This window comes from Haliotis cracherodii, unplaced genomic scaffold (assembly GCF_022045235.1).
Source record: "Haliotis cracherodii isolate W230 unplaced genomic scaffold, xgHalCrac1.p SCAF_11, whole genome shotgun sequence".
Lineage (NCBI taxonomy): Eukaryota > Metazoa > Mollusca > Gastropoda > Lepetellida > Haliotidae > Haliotis > Haliotis cracherodii.
This window is the reverse complement of record NW_027266266.1, coordinates 41,952,922-41,971,971: the sequence shown is the minus strand read 5'-3', so window position 1 is coordinate 41,971,971 and position 19,050 is coordinate 41,952,922. Positions and strand designations below refer to the sequence as shown.

The window sequence follows — 19,050 nt, the reverse complement described above, 5'->3', positions numbered from 1 at the left end:
GTCATGGCGGCATTTACCCTACACACATTCAGCCATTCAACAGAACAGAAATATAGTTCATGGCTGCATTTACCCTACACACATTCAGCAATTCAACAGAGAACAGTAATACAGTTTATAGCGGCATAAGACAGCTTCCGTGGTCTAGTGGTAGAGCGTCTGCCCGGAGACCGGAAGGTTTGGGGTACGTTCCCGGCCACGTCATACCAAAAAGACGCTTAAAGATGGTACTTGTTGTTGCCCTGCCTGATGCTTGGCATTAAAGGGCTAAAACAAGGACTGGTCGGCTTGGAGTCTGAATGGGGCAGCATTAACCGTACACGTTTAGCAATTAAACAGAAAAATGAAATACAGTTCATAGCGGCATTTACTCTACGCACTTTTAGCCCTTCAAAAGAAGAAAAACAACATGCTGTGCATACAGACACTTTATTGGTCCATGCTGCGTGTAAATGACAAATACTGTTCTACAGTGAAACCAGCCTGATCTTCATCCTTTTTGACAGTCAAAAAATCTAACAGTAGGTCCTCCATTAAAAAAGGACAAATGTCTCTGAAATAAAATGACCAACTGGAAATCGAAAGATAGATAGATAGATATATATATGTATCTATATTTTACAAATATTTTTATCAATTCTTTTAAAAACATATCTCTATACACTTGACAATTATTTTTATCATTTCTTTTGAAAACAAGCCTGAAACTACAGAGGTTACCAGATGCCAAACTACTACTACAGCCTGAATGGAGCCAATTTACGGGACTTGTCAGCAGCTAAAACACACATAGGACACTCACACCTAACATTCAACGAAGGTGCACGAGCAGGTGGCACATCTAAAGACATTCACAAGACTAGCCCTACAAGGACTTTCAATAAAGTACTAAACATTCCAAACCTACCAGTTTCTACTTGATCTAAATTGGAATCATATGCTCTAACATGGAACAGATATCATTTCTGAATATTAACAACTCAAGATCATGATTCATAACATCCAAAGGGTTAATTTCTACACTGCATTGTTATTTCATGTCATGGAAATGTCCTTAAGAATTAAATTAAAGTAAAGCATTATCAAAATAGAGAATTTTTCTTCATTGGAAATTAATAAAGCTTAGAATCCGGGAATGGGTGTCTTCCCGTGGATTTCATGACCCAGGGGTTGTGCCTTCTCTTGAATCCTGATGTGCAGTGTTATGGTTAGGCAATGTATGCCACTGCTATTGACGATCGTGATATTGACGACCACCGTTCTTATTATCTAAAAGGCACCCTTCCTGTTCAGTGGCTTTTCACCGCATCTGGAATAGGACAAAACAGTTTTCTAATCATCAAAATAGCAGGAGTAAATACTGTTTAGCATCACAAACACCAATATTTCAGCTATACCATGGTGGTGTTAAATGTGTATGGGCCAGGCACACTCGTGGTTGACAAAATAAGCAGCAGTCGACTCCAGACACCATGACACCAGTAAACTGTGGTAACTGTATCTGTCTTTTTCCTATAGATCCCCAATCTAAATCTGCATAGCATTTTCTGTGCTTTAACAAAGTGCATGTGTCGTGATCTAGCCTCAAATACAACATGTTTCATTTCCTTAGACGCTTGCCTTCAAATATGAGTACTTATATTTTAGATCCTGTAACAATATATTTACTTATTGTGAGGTGAGGTGAGGTGAGGTGAGGTGAGGTGAGGTGAGTGAGAGGTGAGTGTGTGAGTGAGTTACTTGTTTAGTTGAGAACTGTAATGGTAAAGGTTTTGTATCTGCCATTGCGCTCTGTGATGGCGGCCCAAACATCCTGAACCTCTCAATGATTGCAACCCGACAAAAACATAGAAAGTTTCATAATCGACAAAATATGAGTACACATATTTGAGGGCAAGTGTTTTAGGAAGTGAAACGTGTTGAAGGTTCCCTGGGATTACGATTCATGTTTATTATGGCAGGATTGTTTTTTGTTTGTTTGTTGTTTAATACCGCACTCAGCAATATTCCAGCTATATGACGGCGGTCTGTAAATAATCGAGTCTGGACCAGACAATCCAGTGACCGACATGAGAATTGATCCATGCAACTGTTATAAGATGACATGAATCAACCAAGTCAGCGAGTCTGACCACCCGATCCTGTTAGTCGCCTTTTACGACAAGCATAGTAACCTTTTACGGCAAGCATGGGTTGCTGAAGACCTATTCTGATCCGGATTATTAGTGAGGTATGTTTCTGAATCTGTTAGGAAAACACTATGGAACATCCACTTGCGACAAGTCAGTAATAAAGTGGTTAATAGGGCGATGCAGAGAGGTGTTTACCGCAGTTAACACACAATCAGCCATGTCATCGAGTCTGACCACCCGATCCTCCTTTCTGGACACACTGGCCCAAGATTCTGTAGCCTATTCTTTCCCGGAGTCCTCATGCGGATGTGAAAGTCACATTTTTATATATTTGGTTGTTTAATGTTGCACTCAGCAATATTCCAGCTACATGACGCTGCCTATAACAATCAAATCTGGACCAGACAAGCCAGTGATTGATAGGAGCAATGATCCCTCAGATGAGAGTTGGTGTTGCTTAAACTTTTCATGAGCCTAGCCATCATAGTTTAAGATATTAAGTTTCAAATTTTCGTTTTCTCACGAACAGACTACTGTTGTTTCTGTACTTTTGATTTCAACGAGACATTTGGAGCATAAAACCAAGTTATAATAATATAATAATAATAATAAAAGTTATAATAATATGCTGAAAAAACATTACCCATCTGAAGACAAAATACAAATAGACTGAAACCCACTTGCACAAAAATAATGGAATCAAAACAGATTAACTGGGAAGTTTAGTTTGGAGGTTTGGATACAAGAATAACGTACAATATCAAAAGAAATAATGAAGGAAAAAAAAAATAAAATGCTTGAAAAAAAGCAAAGGAGAGACGACCTTAAAATAATCCTGGACTACGATACTGGTATGGAACTTCCAAATCAACAGTCAATATTTTGCGGATATTCTCAAAAACTTTATCATCCTTTATTAGAATATCTGATATATGTAAAATACATTCTAAATCTTCAAAATTCTAAGTAGAGAAGGTGTTGCTCAGAAAACGTGAAAATGTTGACCTGGTTAATCACCAGCCATGCTACATGAAACAATATCAAAGCAAAAATAATCGGCAAACACAGAAAAAGGAAATTGTGTAACTAACTAGACAGGGAAGAAAGATTCAGGTGTGAAGGACTCTGGGCACCTGCTGGGGGAACTTTCCATGCGTGTTTACAGCAGTGAGTGAGTGAGTGAATAAGTTTGGTTTTACACCAGTGGGGACATTAGCAATCGGCTTCATATACTGTACCCATGTGGGGAAACGAACCCGGTCTTTGGTCTGACGAGCGACCACCTCAACCACAAGGCTGCCACATCATCTGATCCCATAGTCGTTGGTCATTTTGACCATCTAATCCCCACTTCAGTGATCCATAAATGGTTTTTTTTTGTAATGTGCTTCTTTGCCTCAAACAACTACAATTTTCTTCATAGTCTCAAGACAAATATACACACTTAACTTATGACATCTTTTTATGATTGTAAAAATAGGTCTTATCTCATACTATACATTGCGACCTCGCTAATGAGATGCATCCTGATTGTGAAGCGATTGCTTCCTCCATTCGCTTATTCTCCTCCATTCTAATAAATCTTCTGACCTGCTTGGGATTGCCTACTCTCAGTCATAGGGAGTTGGGTTTAACGCCGCTTTTAACAGTATTCCAGTTATATCACGGCGTGTCAGCTTAATGTGGGAGGAAAGCCAGAAGTGATGCAGGTCTCTGACGTTTACCAGTTTGGTGAAACCCAAGTGCAAGGGTATGGTGCTGACAAACCTAGAAACATAATTGGGGCGAACCGGGATTCGAACCCACAATCAAAGGTTTCTGGCGTGCCCAAGGGACGCAACTCAGCACAGCAAATCATGCCACCTTAGACGACTGGGCCACCCGTGCCCCCTAATATCGGTCATAAATGATCTATTTTCAAAAATACACCTTCAGAAATGTTAATATGATTTAACAGTAAGTGACCCACGCTTGCCCCAAAAAAGGACAAACAAACAGCCGGACCATTTGCTTTGCTTTGCTTTGCTTAAATGCTGTTTTTTGATTGATTGATTGATTGATTGATTGATTGATTGATGCCATTTCGAACTGTATTCCAGCTATATCACGGTGTGTCAGCTTGATGTGGGAAGAAAGTCCAAGTTATGCAGATTTCGGACATTTACCACTTTGGTGAGACCTACGATCACAGGTATGGTACTGACAAATCTAGAAACTTAGTGTGGGTGAAACTTGCATTCAAACCCATGATCATAAGTTTCCGGTGTGCCCCGGGGACGTCATTCTGTGCAGCGCCTAAAGACGACTGGGCCACACATCACAACTAGCTGTGGTGAAGTAGTGTCTTCTTTAAAGCCTCGTCTCTTACAACAAGCAGAAAGTACTGTGGTCCTATCCCCACACAGATAACAGCAACATATAGCACACGTAACTTCTGACATATTACAATGCTTCTCAGCTCTGCAAAGGGCAACAAATCTGAGAATCTAAATGGATGAGTAACAGCATAATTAGTTGTAGTGTTATGCAGCAGAAGCGTTAGTACAGTACCCTGTCGACATCGCGCTACTTCAAGGGAACCCATCGCAGCTGGTGAGCTCCAAAGGAGATGGTATTTCCCAACAAGATGAGCATCGCGAAGGCCCCGAACACGCCCCGTTTCCGCTTCTCGGGATCTGCCAGCAACAAGGCACCATTGACCAATCACCCTCACAGGAACATGCAGAGCGGGCGACAGCACGGACCTACCCTTGCAGCAGTCTCTACCATTGTCAAGTCATAACCATGACGCAAATTTCAAATGCATTAAAAATGCTGACTAAAAAGATCGATAATGAATTTTTCTGTCATCCAAAACTATTGACTAATGTTTTGGTAGCGCTGACTTCTGCAAGTTAGTGTAGAGTCTATAATATCTCCCCAAAGAAAATAAAACAAAAACAACAGCATCAAGCAGGTGGAAGATTATGGGACTATTACCACATTCAAAATCTCATACGACAATGGCTGCGTCCGACCCAGCCCAGCTGGTGGGCGGCCAGGGACAACACATTGCCAAGCAGCACCAACTCTGCAATATGGCCGACCGCTCCCCATCTCCTCTTCTCAGGGTCTGCAGGTGAAAGTTGGCAATGGAAAAAAAATTGAATTAATACTTATCAACTTTTAAGTCTTACCAGTTTACAATAACCATAAGTAAATTCTGACTTCTTAGTTTCTGCATTTGTTTTTGTGCTCAGCATGCAATATTCCAGCCAGATCACAACAGTCTGTAAACAACTGAAACTGGGCCTGACAATAGTGGTTGGTTGGATTGTTATTTAACGACGCACTCAGCAATATTCCAGCTATATGACGGCGGTCTGTAAATATTCAAGTCTGGACCAGACAGTCCAGTGATTAATATCATAAGCATCGATCCAAGCAATTGGGATCGATGACATGCATCAACCAAGTCAGCAAGCCTGACCACCCGATCCAGCAAGTTGCTGAAGACCTATTCTACCCCAGATCTTCACAGGTCGACAAATAGTGATTGATACTATGAGTAATGTCAAGGCTACAATGATACCCACTCAACTAAGTCACTGGACCACCCAACCCATATTGCTGCCCTTTAAGACAAGCATTGTTTTCTTGGGACCAATTTTAGGGTTCTCAATATTTGAAGAGTTCTGTACCATGCCCACAACGAACAGCATCTTTGAATCAAACATACCACCCTGGATTTAAATAATCAGCAAAATGATCCGTGATCATAAGCAGTGTTCAAAATGATCAATTCTTAATTTTGAATTATGATCAGCAAAAGTCACATGATTTATTGTTCCTGATTGTCTCCCCTTACCGCCAGTGTAGTAGCCGAGGGCGTAGGCGATCCTGCCAGCCAGATACACCGCTCCTGCCGCTGCACTGATTTTCTGTACCAAAGAAGAACACAGTACTCAGGACAATCAGAATTACAAGTCACGAATTGTAGAGATGTTTGTGTGGATAAATGAATGAACAATTTGAACAAGTATTTTGATTAGTGAGCGAGTGGGTATGGTTTTACACAGCGTTTAGCATTATTCCAGCAATATCACGGCGGGGGGACACCAGAAGTATTTTGAATGAGAGAATGAGTGATGTTTCCCTTTCAAACACTGTTCATTTCATATAGGAATAGAACATCCAGATATTTAACTGAAGCTAAATCTCAAGAAACTAAAACATTGTTAAAGGACATTTTAAAAAAAATAATAATTTGCAAAATGATTAAAATCAGTGGAAAACATAATGGGGTCCATGTTCAGCCCATCAAACACATATATAGAGTTGGTTTGTTGTTTAACACTGCACTCAGAAACATTCCAGTGGTCTGTAAATATTATAGTCTGGAACAGACAATCCAGTGATTGATATCATGAGCATCAATTCACACAACTGGGATATGATGACACTGATTTTGTGTGGACAAGTAAGGGTAAGTCCGAAATAAATGTGAAATCTTTTACATGCATTTGTTGCATGTAGACATAAATATTAGCCTGCATGTCTTCATGTATAGCTGTTTTATATAGCTAAATAGAGTCTGTGCCAAACAACAAAGAAACTGCATGTGTTCAATTCTTCCTAAATACACCATAGATGTGTACTTCTCTACAAACAAAATGTTGACAGAATCAATTATTTGAAACGCTTGTATAGATGGAGCAGACTTACAGGGTATTGGAGCCCTCCGACAAACAACAGCATGAGGAACTGAGGATACGATTCTAATCTGAAACAAAACATACAACATGGAGACAAACACAGCTAGAATGAGTTTAACATCACCTTGAGTGAGTGAGTGAGTGAGTGAGTGAGTGAGTTGGTTTAACGCCGCTTTTAACAGTATTCCAGTTATATCATGGCATGTCAGCTTAATGTAGGAGGAAAGCCCCGAAGTGATGCAGGTCGCAGACGTTTACCACTTCAGTGAAACCCACAGGCACGGGTATGGTGCTGACAAACCTAGAAACATAATCGGGGCGAACTGGGATTTGAACCCACAATCATAGGTTTCTGGCGTGCCCAAGGGACGCAACTCTGCACAGCGAAACGCTGAGAGTTAGACGAGTTAGACTATCTCCACTTTGAACAGTATTCCAGTCATATCACAGCATGTCAGCTTAATGTGGGAAAAAAGCCCGAAGTGATGCAGGTCTCCAGAGGTGTAATGATTCTTGTCAAGAATGCTAATAGGGTCAACATGACATTGACATCAATATACTACAACCTCACTATAACTGTGACATCATCAAGGTTAAACATTACGTCAACAATGCTCTCTATAACCATGGTTACGTCAACAATCTGCCAAATCTGTAGTGTGAAATCACTTTACACTATTATGTTGCCTATAACTTGCCTGTTATTAATCATATGGATTATAACAGATGCACTTACGCAGAGTTTAAAATTCATGCTAGTCAAGAGACTACTAAATTGTGCTAAGGGCAAGCAAAAATCCAACAATTGCAGTCCTCATTGACTAGTGAGTGAGTTGGGTTTAACGCCGCTTTTAACGGTATTCCAGTTATATAGCGGCTTGTCAGCTTAATGTGGGAGGAAAGCCCGAAGTGATGCAGGTCTCCGACGTTGACCACTTCGGTGAAACCCACGAGCATGGGTATGGTGCTGACAAACCTAGAAACATAATCGGGTTGAACTGATATTCGAACCCACAATCATAGGTTTCTGGCATGCCCAAGGGACGCAACTCTAAACAGCGAACCGCTGCACCATAGACGACTGGGTCACCCCTGCCCCCATCATTGACTAGTAGCACTATTATTCTGAACCAGTTCAAGGTTTCCATTTTGCTTCAAACTGGCACTGAATAAACCAGCAGTAAACATTTTTTTTTTGTTCAGGCAGAACTAGCTTCAAATGCTTTGGAATTTTGAAATGTGGTTTCATGTAATCCTCTGAACTAGCCTTAAAAACATATTTTGGAGGCTGCTTACGTATTCTGGTGAGCCCGCTGGATACAGTTGAATTCTTTGGACGAGGAGCTGTACATATCGGGGTACTGCAATGAACACAGACACGTCAACCAAAACTTGTACACCTCATCTCGAACTCAAAGGAAATATTAGCCCCGAACTTGTGACTATGTATTGCTCCACTTTAGCTATAGAACATCCACTGGTGGATAATACATTGCTACACACATTCATAACGGTCTACTCAAGTCTGATGACGATTTTGCACCTACCTTCACAAGCTCTATCAGAGTACAACTTACAGAATGTCGTTGGCATTTCCATCATCCACTGTTTCTGAACCATTTATAAATTTACTAGCTAGGCCCCTGTATCTAAAAATAGTAACAACCACCTTGGTATGCTATATTATGCATAATCACTTTGGACTAGTAGATCTACTTGGCTAATTTCCATCACTGCAAAGGTCAAGTCAAGGTCGAACTTTAAAATATCACCAAGAACAGAACATACATATTGAGCCTCACTACTAACTGCACAGTAACACTTCAACCAAATTCTGTGTCATTTGATCAGAAACTGACCGAGTAATGGCCACAAATTGGCAGATTTAGGTGTCATCATTGGTGGGATGAAGGAAATGAAGTTTCAGCTTAAAAGTTCCAGTCGTTTCTGAGGAGATGTTTAAGATGGTCGACTGACGCCGGACAAGTAGGCTAAGATAAAAAGCTCACTTGATTTTGAGTCAGGTAAGCACAAAATTTCAAAACTCCTTCAACAGGAAAAGGCACCAAAAAGGCATACCTGTGTCTACAAAGTTTCACAAAAGAAATATTGGACAGAATATAAGTTATGCACTGGAAACAATCCCTTCCCTCATTGAACCCACGTCCAACTTGTTGCCCTGGAAACATCAAAAATACATTTTCTGAAACTTCTGAATTGTAAAAGACACCAGTTCAGCACATGTCTGATGTGTATAAAAGATTCACAAGGTGAGGTGAGGTGAAATTGGGTTTAACATGGCATCCAAGATTATTGCACTTATATAGCGACGTGCATGCACGTGTGTGTGTTTGTGTGGCTACTTGTACTAGTCCCGACTGATGCAGATTTATAGTGCTAGCTCACTGAGATACCATGCCGCAGTTTAACATGAATACCCCACTCAGACACAGTATACCGACTCCGAGCCGACCAGTCCTTGTTTTAGCCCCTTAATGCCGAGCGCCAGACAGGGTAACAACAAGTACCATCTTTCAACGTCTTTTGGTACGACGCGGCCGGGGATCGAACCCCAGACCTTCCGCTCTCCGGGCGGACGCTCTACCACTAGACCACGGACGCAGTCAAGATTCACAAAGATATACTAAACACTTTATGGCCCATCCCTGTTTACACTTACTGGGACTTCAAACTTCTTCCTAGCTCTGCCAACATTGATGGCCATCCACATGTTGACGAAGACGCTGCCGGTGCCAGCGATCACCACATAGCCATACCCCTCAGGGAGCGCCTCGAAGAACTTGGACATCACCATGACTCAGCTGAAATCACATAAGGCAACACTTCCTGTATGCAACTCAACATGTTACCACTCATTATGCATTGAGTTGTTTAAGCCAGATGGTGCAATGGAGGAAAAATACATTCTCACAACGCATTTTCACTAATAAGTAGTGTTTGGTGTACCACTTATTTTAAGAAAACATTTAAGGTAGAATCAATACTTTTTACTTAGTGTGCGACTATGATCGAAACTTGTATCGAGAAGTTAAAAATCGCGATTCTCCGATGCATCGGTGTATCATCCCACCACTACCATGTCCACACTTTATACTACCGACCTGAAAACTGTAATATGCTGTATGCCCCAATGTTTGTCCTTCATTATGTTCATGAACACATCCACCATGATACAGTGCATGAACCTCATATAAGCTAAATGGTAACACAAGTTTCTAACTTTAACAACAGGACCATGTAATAATAATTAAGAAACACGCAGACGAGGCCTTGTCTACGAGTTTGTAACTATTATTAGTTACATCGTCCTGTGGTTGAACAAAACAATTTGTATACATCTACAGTATCAGACACAGTAAAATCTTAAGTGAGACATAATATTTTGTAACATACACTATAAACTCTCCTTGTCAAAGTTTTTGATAGCGTTTGAAATTGGACCACTTGCCTGATAGCAGTGTTAAATCCTACACCCAAATGTCGATCTAAATTGATAATGTTGTTCATCAATATCTTATCCTTACATACTTCCTTATTCAACTTCAATATTTCCTTTCTATTGTCGCGCAAAACTCACCCATTGTAAGTAAATAAAATAATTAAATTTAAACCGAACAGAACACACACTGTTTTAAGGGAACGCAAGCAACACAGTAATCACCACAAACTGTTCGTCCCTAGCAGTCAGTATCTTCAAGGTGCAATAAGCGAAAATGAAGACAGGTACGGTACTAACAATTTGAAGATAGGTCTGGACTAAAGTCCAACACTTTGTTATTCCCAACTGACGAAATCTACTAACATGCTGCGTCATGCATACCGGTATCACCTCGCATCGATACTGAAAGACACTAGAAGGCCTGCACAGTGATATTTCGTCAGCTAAATTAATCATCATAAACACAATTGTCATTAAAAGTATTCATGTCATTCAGGTTGAGGAATGAGATATTTGAAGCGTTATAAATGGTTGCAGTAATATTTAAGCCATGACAGGTTAAATTAGCTGTTGTGCTCACACAGAGAAACCAACCTGAAGCGAAACGTGATCTGCTTCTGCAACTGACCTTGAGCCTTCCACGAGCTTTCTGGAAGGGGACGCGAAATGAGAGTGATCTCCCCTTGATCACAGAATCGATCTAGATGCACAGTAACCTATATCAAAAGGACATGTGGTCTTATCAAAAGTACAAAGGAGTTAAATGAAATGTTGATATACCTCCTATCTTAACTTCACCCCTCTCCCACACTTCAGGTTAAACTGAAAACCGTATACTACACATCTCAACATGACAATTATCCATTGATAATTTTTGGCATGAAAGATCTACTTTTTAATACAAAAAATAAAGAATCAACCACATATATATACGTTTTATTCTAAGCATATTTTAAATTGAATTTCAGTTAGATATATCCAAGTCTTCTTTAATGCAAAAATACCTCTACTTAATGCTTGTATTTGTTAACTGAATATTAGAACAATTAATCTCCAAAGGACTTAATTAACTAAACGACCTCGCACACACTCTCCTATACGCACTGATTGGATGATTTTTCTTTTCAAAATAATTATACGACAACGGTTCAAGTATATAGATCACTTCCCCCATTTTGGTACGCTGGTTGCGCGCGCAAACATCCAATTTATTTCGTAATTCAGGCTACAGTACAGCTGTAAGATAAATTATATCTAGGTCACGTGTCCAGAGTGTTACATCTTGTCGATCTCATTTCAAATAATTTACATAAATATAAAGCTATTAAGCGTGGTACATTAAAAGCACAGGGGTTAAATACATTTGTAAACGTAGTTCTACCTTATTATTTCTGTAATGAGGTAAGAACACTATTTTTCAAGTGAATATTTTTCTTACATACAAACCATACATGGTATTCATCTTCTAATAAATGAAGGTCACAGTTTTTACATACAGATTCTGTATGATGTACAATTAACATTAACCTTTTACGAATAATGTTGACTCGAAATTTACACATTGCTCTAACTAATCGTCTCTGAGTTCAGTTATACGGTAAACTACGGTTATAACGAACTCAAAGGCACCACTAATTTTAGTTCGTTATAACCGTAGTTCGTTATAAGCATATATACAGCATAACTACAGCAAATAGTCGGGACAAAAAAGTAAGTTCGTTATATCCGTCAGTTCGTTATAAGTGTGTTCGTTATAAACGTAGTTTACTGTATACATATAATTCGGGTTGCATAAGGGATGTTATATTAGCATCATGCACTAAAATGGTAGAACACTCTAAACTGTGGTACCATGTTTGGAAATAAATATGTGCTTAGAGTCTTCCAAATGTAGGGGCGGTAGGGTAGCCTAGTGGTTAAAGCGTTTGCTCGTCACGCCGAAGACCTGGGTTCGATTCCCGACATGGGTACAATGTGTGAAGCCCATTTCTGGTGTCCCCTGCCGTGATATTGCTGGAATATTGCTAAAAGCGGCGTAAAACCAAACTCACTCACACACTCACTCCAAATGTAGACAAAAAACATGTTCTCATCACCAACATCTTGGTATAACCACACATACGCACAACATCTATTAAATAACATTTGTCTCACAAACGATGCCCCATTGACTCTAGTTTTCTCACCTAATTCTTTAAGCATTACATAACTTTGGAAGGGGTATCGATGTGCATTCATTCGCAAAAGCTGAATCCAGTACTTATTTACCCTTGCGTATTTATAAACACACAATGACGTCCAGCTTCACCCAAAATAGCTTTTTTGTTTGCTGGAAATTTACCCACACCAAGACAACGTTTAAAATAGAATACTTGTATCTTTTCAAATGTGACATGATAATTTATACCCCATCATTCCGAACCATACATCCATATTGGTGCGATTTTACTGCCAAGCAGTCGAGAAATCTATAAATCTGCTATTACTAAACAAATGAAAAACTGGCCCCATTGTCATTACAGTCACACAGACACACATAGCGAGCCCTTTCTTCTTACCGATACTGGTTCCTGGTAATTCTTGCGTTTATGATGTGTGATAATTCCTTTCTCTAATCTGATGTGACGTAAAACAACACTCTACGGAGACCACGACCACCTGTGTAACTGTCGGGTTTAACCTGAAAGCTACCCCTGAACACACAGTCAAACACAGATTGGACCCTGAGTATTCCTTCTTTATTCATCATTATCTAACCTCGGATGTGTCGAAATACGTTTCTTTCGAAATCATTTTCTGGTCCAAAACATGTACTTCCAGCAGTACTTACTCTCACAAGATCATCAGACGTTTTTATATCATGTTTTATTTAGTAGTCAATTAAAGACAATATTTGCCAAACACTGTTTAGAATAATCACTTTATTGAGTGATTAATCATGTCTCTAATTTCTTCAGCTGCTTACTTTGAGCGGCGATTCAATGTTAATGCTTTCCTCCCACTTTAAGCTGACACGCCGCGATATAACTGGAATACTGTTAAAAGCGGCGTTAAACCCAACTCACTCACTTACTCATCCAGTTTCAGAGGCGGCCTTTCCTGTATACTTCTTATGTGATGTTGCCATCTCTGTTGTTTCTGAGACTGTCAGCACCAGAACCGCCAGGAACCGGCTGAAAGCTGCAGGATTGAAGACTAGACGAGTCATAAAGAGAGATCACCACAAAGCTGTTCGTTTAGCATGGTGTATTGCGCGACAGAACTGGAATCTGAGAACTTCTGAGAATCTGAGACGGATCCATTGGTCAGGCGAAAGTCGCTTTCTGCTCCACGTCACTGATGGCAGAACGATAGTTTGGAGGCACCGGAACACGACCTACACCTCCAGCAACCTAAAACCGACTGTTGCTAACGGCGGGGGCTCGGAAACGGTTTGAGGGGTGTATCTCTCATGATTGCAGGTTGGATTTGGTCACCATATGGGTCAACTTAACAGTGGCTCAGTACATCTGGGACGTGTGGAGGCCAGTCATCGTCCTCATTTTGACAACCACTCTCTTGCTACTCAACCTCAGTACACGGATCACAATGCCAGGCTTCATCGTTCGCATGCAGTCGTGGATTAAATGAGGGCCAATGCAATAACGACTCTACCCAGGCAAGCAATGAGCCCAAGTTTGAATCTCATTAAAATCAGATCTTAGTTCTCGCTATCGCTAAACAAAGATCTGAGGACATCCCATTACGGGTCACGTCAGAACGACTATTTATCCGACCAATCAAAGCGTCGCTTACCAGATCATGAAAGTGACAATCGGAATGTGTTTTCTAATCATGCAACCTCGAAAACGTTAACACGGGGTATTCCGAACGACAGTTACGGCCCGTACGACTGATTCCGTCAAAATGATCGTCTATCTCTCCCTTCCGTGGGATAACATTTGAACGGAGGAGGCGTTGCGCAGTATGTGGGAAGCACTACCATACAATCGCAACTATATATTCGACATTCCGGAATGTTCGTTTGTTCCGTTTTCAAAATGTTGATCCAGTACCGTGTCAACATATTTTTCAAGCGTAGTTTGAAACGGAAGTCGCGAGATTGAAACCGTAAAGCTCGAGAAAGCGGCTTTCTAATTGGCTGATGTCGATTTCGTTTCAGTGGTCGGTCAAAGTTCGCGAAAGGTCGTTCTGACGTGACCCGTAATGGGATATCCTCAAATCTTTGTTTAGCGATAGCGAGAACTAAGATCTGATTTTAATGAGATTGAGTTTGAACCCATTTGAACATGTTTGGGATATTCTGGGGCGGCGCATACAGGCACGAGATCCTCCTGTACAAGAATTACGCTAATTGGAAGCAGCATTGCATCAGGAGTGGTTGTTGTTGACCACAGGAACTCGATCATAGCGTGTATATAATATATTTCTATACGAATATATTATGTTATACACGCTATCATCGAGTTCCTGTGTTGTTGACCCATCAACAGATCCAACGTCTGACTGGAGGCATGAGACGTAGGGCAGAATTCCGTCATCCGGGCACGTGGCGGTTATACCCGCTACTGATGTTTCACGTGTCATGTCAAGTAGAGACTTTAAGGAACATTTTCACATGAAATATCAAACGGAACTCCTTTACTTAATCCTGGAGCTCCATACTTTTTTGAGGTATTGTGTTACCATGTTTTTGTCGGTAAATTTCAATCACAACTCACCAATATCTTCTCTATTTGTTGTCAAATGTTTGTATTATCCGATGACATTGGTATCGCCCAGCTCCTGTGGTCAGTCATCCCATGCCATGATTTTTGCCATTGGTCATGGTTCAGAAATAGGGCGTGCTTAATTTCTTTTCTTTGTGCTGTCTGAAAATAATCACGTCTGGACTAGACAATCCAGTGATTGATATTATGGAAAACGATCCACGCCATCGGTGTACATCAACACGCAATCAACCAAGTCGCCGAACCATTTAGTCGTCTTTTACGACCAGCATAGGTTGCTTGGGGGCCAATTCGAACCCGAAATCTCCACGGGTTTTCTATTGTAAGACGACTAAGTCGGATCGAGTGGTCATAGTGTATGTGCATGGTCTGGTTGATCATGTTTTGTTTGGTTGTTGCTTAACGCCGCACTCAGCAACACTCCAGCTGTAGTACAGCGGTCTGTAAATAATCGATTCTGGGCCAGACAATCCAGTGATTGACATCATGAGCATCGATCTACGCAATTGGGATACGATGACATGCATCAACCAAGTCAGCGAGCCTGACCACCCAATCCCGTTTGTCGCATCTTAAGACAAGCATGGCTTGCTGAAAACCTATCCTAACCGGAACTTCAGGGTCGTTTGATCATGCGTCATCGTGTTACGCCAGCGTGTTGTCAACTACTGACCTGCATATACACCCGATGCATGCAGACTACAGGTTACTACATGCCGACATTTCGTGACAATGTGTCCCTTATGATACAGGCACGTGACGCAGTATTTAAATTTTGCTCTAAAACAAACTGAAATAGAGTCCTCTCCCTGTCAGCTATAGTCGTGTTCGATACATTGACTAAGGCATGACTCCTTTTTGATTTCTTACAATATTACTTTGTTCGTTTTGAGGCGAGGTGAAAAAGGGTTTAACGCGAAATTCAAGATTATTGCACTCATACAGCGCGCGCGTGTGTGTGTGTGTGTCTGCGTGCGTGCGCGTGTACCAGTCAGGACTAACGCCTGTTTCATAGTGCTCGCTCAGAGATATACCATGCCACAGTTTAACATTAATTGATTGTTTGATTATTGTTTAACGCCGCACTCAGAAATATTCCAGCTATATGATTGCGGTCTGTAAATAATCTAGTGATCATGAGCATCGATCCACGCAACTGAGATACGATGACATGTATCAACCAAGTCAGCGAGCCTGACCACCCGAACCCGTTAGTCGCCTCTTACGACAAACATAATCGCCATAACATTAACATTAATACCCACTCAGACACAGTATACCGACTCCGAGCCTAACAGTCCTTGTTCTATCCCCTTAGTGTCGATCGTCTGGCAGGGCAACAACTAGTACCATCTATTAACGTCATTTGGTATGACGCGACCAGGGGATACGACCACCGACCTTCAGTAACTGTTGTCTAGGAAGACGCTCCCTCCACTAGACCAGGGGCACAGGTGGCCCAGTCGTCTAAGGCGCCACGATTCGCTGTGCAGAGTTGGGTCCCTTAGGCACGCCAGAAACCTATGATTGTGGGTTCGAATCCAGGTTCGCCCCGATTATGTTTCTAGGTTTGTCAGCACCATACCCGTGCTCGTGGGTTTCACCGAAGTGGTAAACGTCAGAGACCTGCATCACTTCGGACTTTCCACATTAAGCTGACACACCGTGATATAACTGGAATAATGTTAAAAGCAGCGTGAAACCAAACTCACTCACTCACTCGACTAGACCACCGAGACTACCTAATGTAAGTCGAAGATCTAGACCAGGAAAAATAAAAATGTCACCAAGATAGAAAGCGTTTGTAATCTATAAACAAATATATGTTCACGTTCATGGTTAAAGTTCACTTGATTAATAGACCAGTCAACACAACATAAGCCTTCTGATTAAGTTACAAACGTGAAGTTCGACCCTCACAAAAAGCCAGCACTAGCGAAAGTGTCTCTCATGGCGTTTTCTTCGGACTGTGTTAACGGCTGGAGAGGGGATCGTGTAGGCCCACCATAAAACCCGAACCATTCCATGGATTTCTTCAACCCCGCTATACCGTACACCTTCGTTATAGCGGCATTGACCTCTATCAGCCTGTGCTGGAGTTGCTTCGCTTCGTTCGCCTTCCCTTCCTTGAAAAGCCGCTCAAGTTGACACAATTCGCCACCCAGAACGTTAGCCAGGGCACACACCCCTCCGACACTCCCTACTGAAAAAGCAGGGTACAGAAAACCTGCAGACCCAGACATAACATGAAACTCATCCTCGGCAGTCTTGTACACCAAATTGCCAATTCTTGCGACGTCACCCCCACTGTCTTTCATGCCAATGACATTTGGATGTTTGGCTAGCTTGATAATGGCATCAAAGGGTAGATCGAAGCCCGTATTTGCCGGAACGCTGTACAGAATCACCGGAACGGGACTGTCGTCTGCTACGCGAGTGTAGTGTTGGATGAAAGCGTTCGAGGTCATTCGGCCTTTGTAGTAGGACGGTGTCACGACTAAAACAGCCTCTGCTCCAGCAGACGACATTTCCCGGGTCATATTGATCGTGTCACGCGTCGACTCACAGCCTGAACCAGCTATCACCATTTTTCCCGGACCAGCCATGTCTTTCACGCGTCTTACCATCTCAAGTCTCTCCTCAGGGGTGAGAAATGTATACTCCCCGGTAGATCCTTGAACTACATACCCACGCAGGGGAATCTTGTTCCATTTCTCGATATTCGATTTAAGTTTATCCCATGCGATTGTCTCGTCTGCGTTGAAAGGGGTTGGGATTGGTGGGAAAATTCCGCTGATGTCTATAGCCGATGTGGAACTGTACAAGCGTGCCTTAGCCGAGGGCAGCATCGCACGAACTAGTCTGGATACCGTATTCATAGTTGCTGTAGATATCAACAGTTTAATCCGTCAGTAGATCACTATATGGCGTTTGCTGTCAGCACCTGTCAAGTGTTCCGTGTCTTGATCCTACAAAGCCTGGTAATACACGTCCCACTTTCAAATTCAAGGCAGGTGCAACTGACCTATAATCACTTCGCCTTGTCATTAGAATTTTGCATGGAGTGTCAGACGGTCGTGACCTACATGACTTGACATATAGTTTAGCTCTATCTCTCACCCAAATTGCACATGCAGAGCTGAAACCACGTGGTCGACCTCGTGACCTGTGACCCGGTCATAAAGCTTACCCATAATTGGTTGGGTTTTTTTGTGTGTAAATAATTAAGAGCTACTCGATATTTTAAATCGTAGGTCTAAGAACAATTTTGGCACCGATCGCGCAAATAAGTTAAAATAATACTGGGTTTTTCTAAAAGGCGAAATGTAAAAAGAGCGGCATCAGCAGATATGTTCTCGAGCAGTTATCAATAGAACAATGCCTTCAGTAATGATGACTAGACGGAGCCAGGCCCAACTCCTCTTTCCATGGGGTACATCATGTTTATCATGTTAGTGTTTTGTATTATTACCTCTATTCAACAACTCCACTGATCAAATTATTACTGCACACTGGAGCCGGTATCTATGCTTAATATTAACCTTTTTGTTATCCTTAAATATCGTCATCGATATTATAAATAGACTTCTTATTGTTACAAAAATTGATAATTTTCATTTCTCGAGAACGTTGTTGACTGAATGGATACAATTGGAAATAAGTTAGGCCACCCTTTGTTCATATACTCCCAAACTCCACATATGTCTTTGGTGTAATTTTGATAAATTACTTCTGATACGTAGTTGATTGGTTATTTGTTTGTTGTTTAACGCCGCACTCAGCAATATTCCAGCTAATATATGACGGTGGTCTGTAAAAAATCGAGTCTGGACAGACAATCCAGTGATTAATATCATGAGCATCGATCCACGAAATTGGGATCGATGACATGCATCAACCAAGTCAGCGAGCCTGACCACCCGATCCCGTTAGTCGACACTTACGACAAGCATAGTTGTCTTTTACGGCAAGCATGGGTTGCTGATCCCCGATCCCCGATCCCCGGTCGCGTCACCCCTAAAGGCGTTAAAAGG

At 41.4% G+C, this 19,050-nt stretch overlaps 2 protein-coding genes across 5 annotated transcripts; both read right to left on the bottom strand.

Moving 5' to 3' along the window:
* Positions 1-413: 413 nt before the first annotated feature.
* On the bottom strand, positions 414-10,959 carry LOC139456517 (glutathione S-transferase 3, mitochondrial-like). Of its 4 annotated transcripts, none has more exons than XM_071238269.1 (7): positions 10,881-10,959; positions 9,507-9,648; positions 8,123-8,187; positions 6,837-6,894; positions 5,980-6,052; positions 5,112-5,244; positions 414-1,309 (listed from the first exon to the last, which is right to left on the bottom strand). In XM_071238269.1, exons 2-6 carry the CDS (start codon positions 9,639-9,641, stop codon positions 5,117-5,119), a joined length of 459 nt encoding a protein of 152 aa, XP_071094370.1. In that variant the 5' UTR covers positions 9,642-9,648; positions 10,881-10,959; the 3' UTR covers positions 414-1,309; positions 5,112-5,116. The 4 variants fall into 4 exon arrangements, with proteins under 4 accessions (XP_071094370.1, XP_071094373.1, XP_071094372.1 ...); XM_071238272.1 differs by lacking the exon at positions 5,112-5,244 and adding an exon at positions 4,683-4,807; XM_071238271.1 differs by having other exon boundaries at positions 10,915-10,937.
* A 5,866-nt stretch (positions 10,960-16,825) lies between these two features.
* On the bottom strand, positions 16,826-18,128 carry LOC139455819 (4-hydroxy-2-oxoglutarate aldolase, mitochondrial-like). The gene has a single exon (XM_071237369.1). The coding sequence runs from the start codon at positions 17,893-17,895 to the stop codon at positions 16,933-16,935; it is 963 nt and encodes a 320-aa protein (XP_071093470.1). The 5' UTR covers positions 17,896-18,128; the 3' UTR covers positions 16,826-16,932.
* Positions 18,129-19,050: the final 922 nt, after the last annotated feature.

Coding starts and splice junctions, on each gene's coding strand:
- LOC139455819 (XM_071237369.1), bottom strand. CDS start 17,895: ATGAATACGGTATCCAGACTAGTTCGTGCGATGCTGCCCTCGGCTAAG.
- LOC139456517 (XM_071238269.1), bottom strand. CDS start 9,641: ATGGTGATGTCCAAGTTCTTCGAGGCGCTCCCTGAGGGGTATGGCTAT. Junction 8,188..9,506: donor GGAAGAAGTTTGAAGTCCCA/GTAAGTGTAAAC, acceptor TGTTCATTGCAG/TACCCCGATATGTACAGCTC. Junction 6,053..6,836: donor TCGGAGGGCTCCAATACCCT/GTAAGTCTGCTC, acceptor TCTTTGGTACAG/AAAATCAGTGCAGCGGCAGG.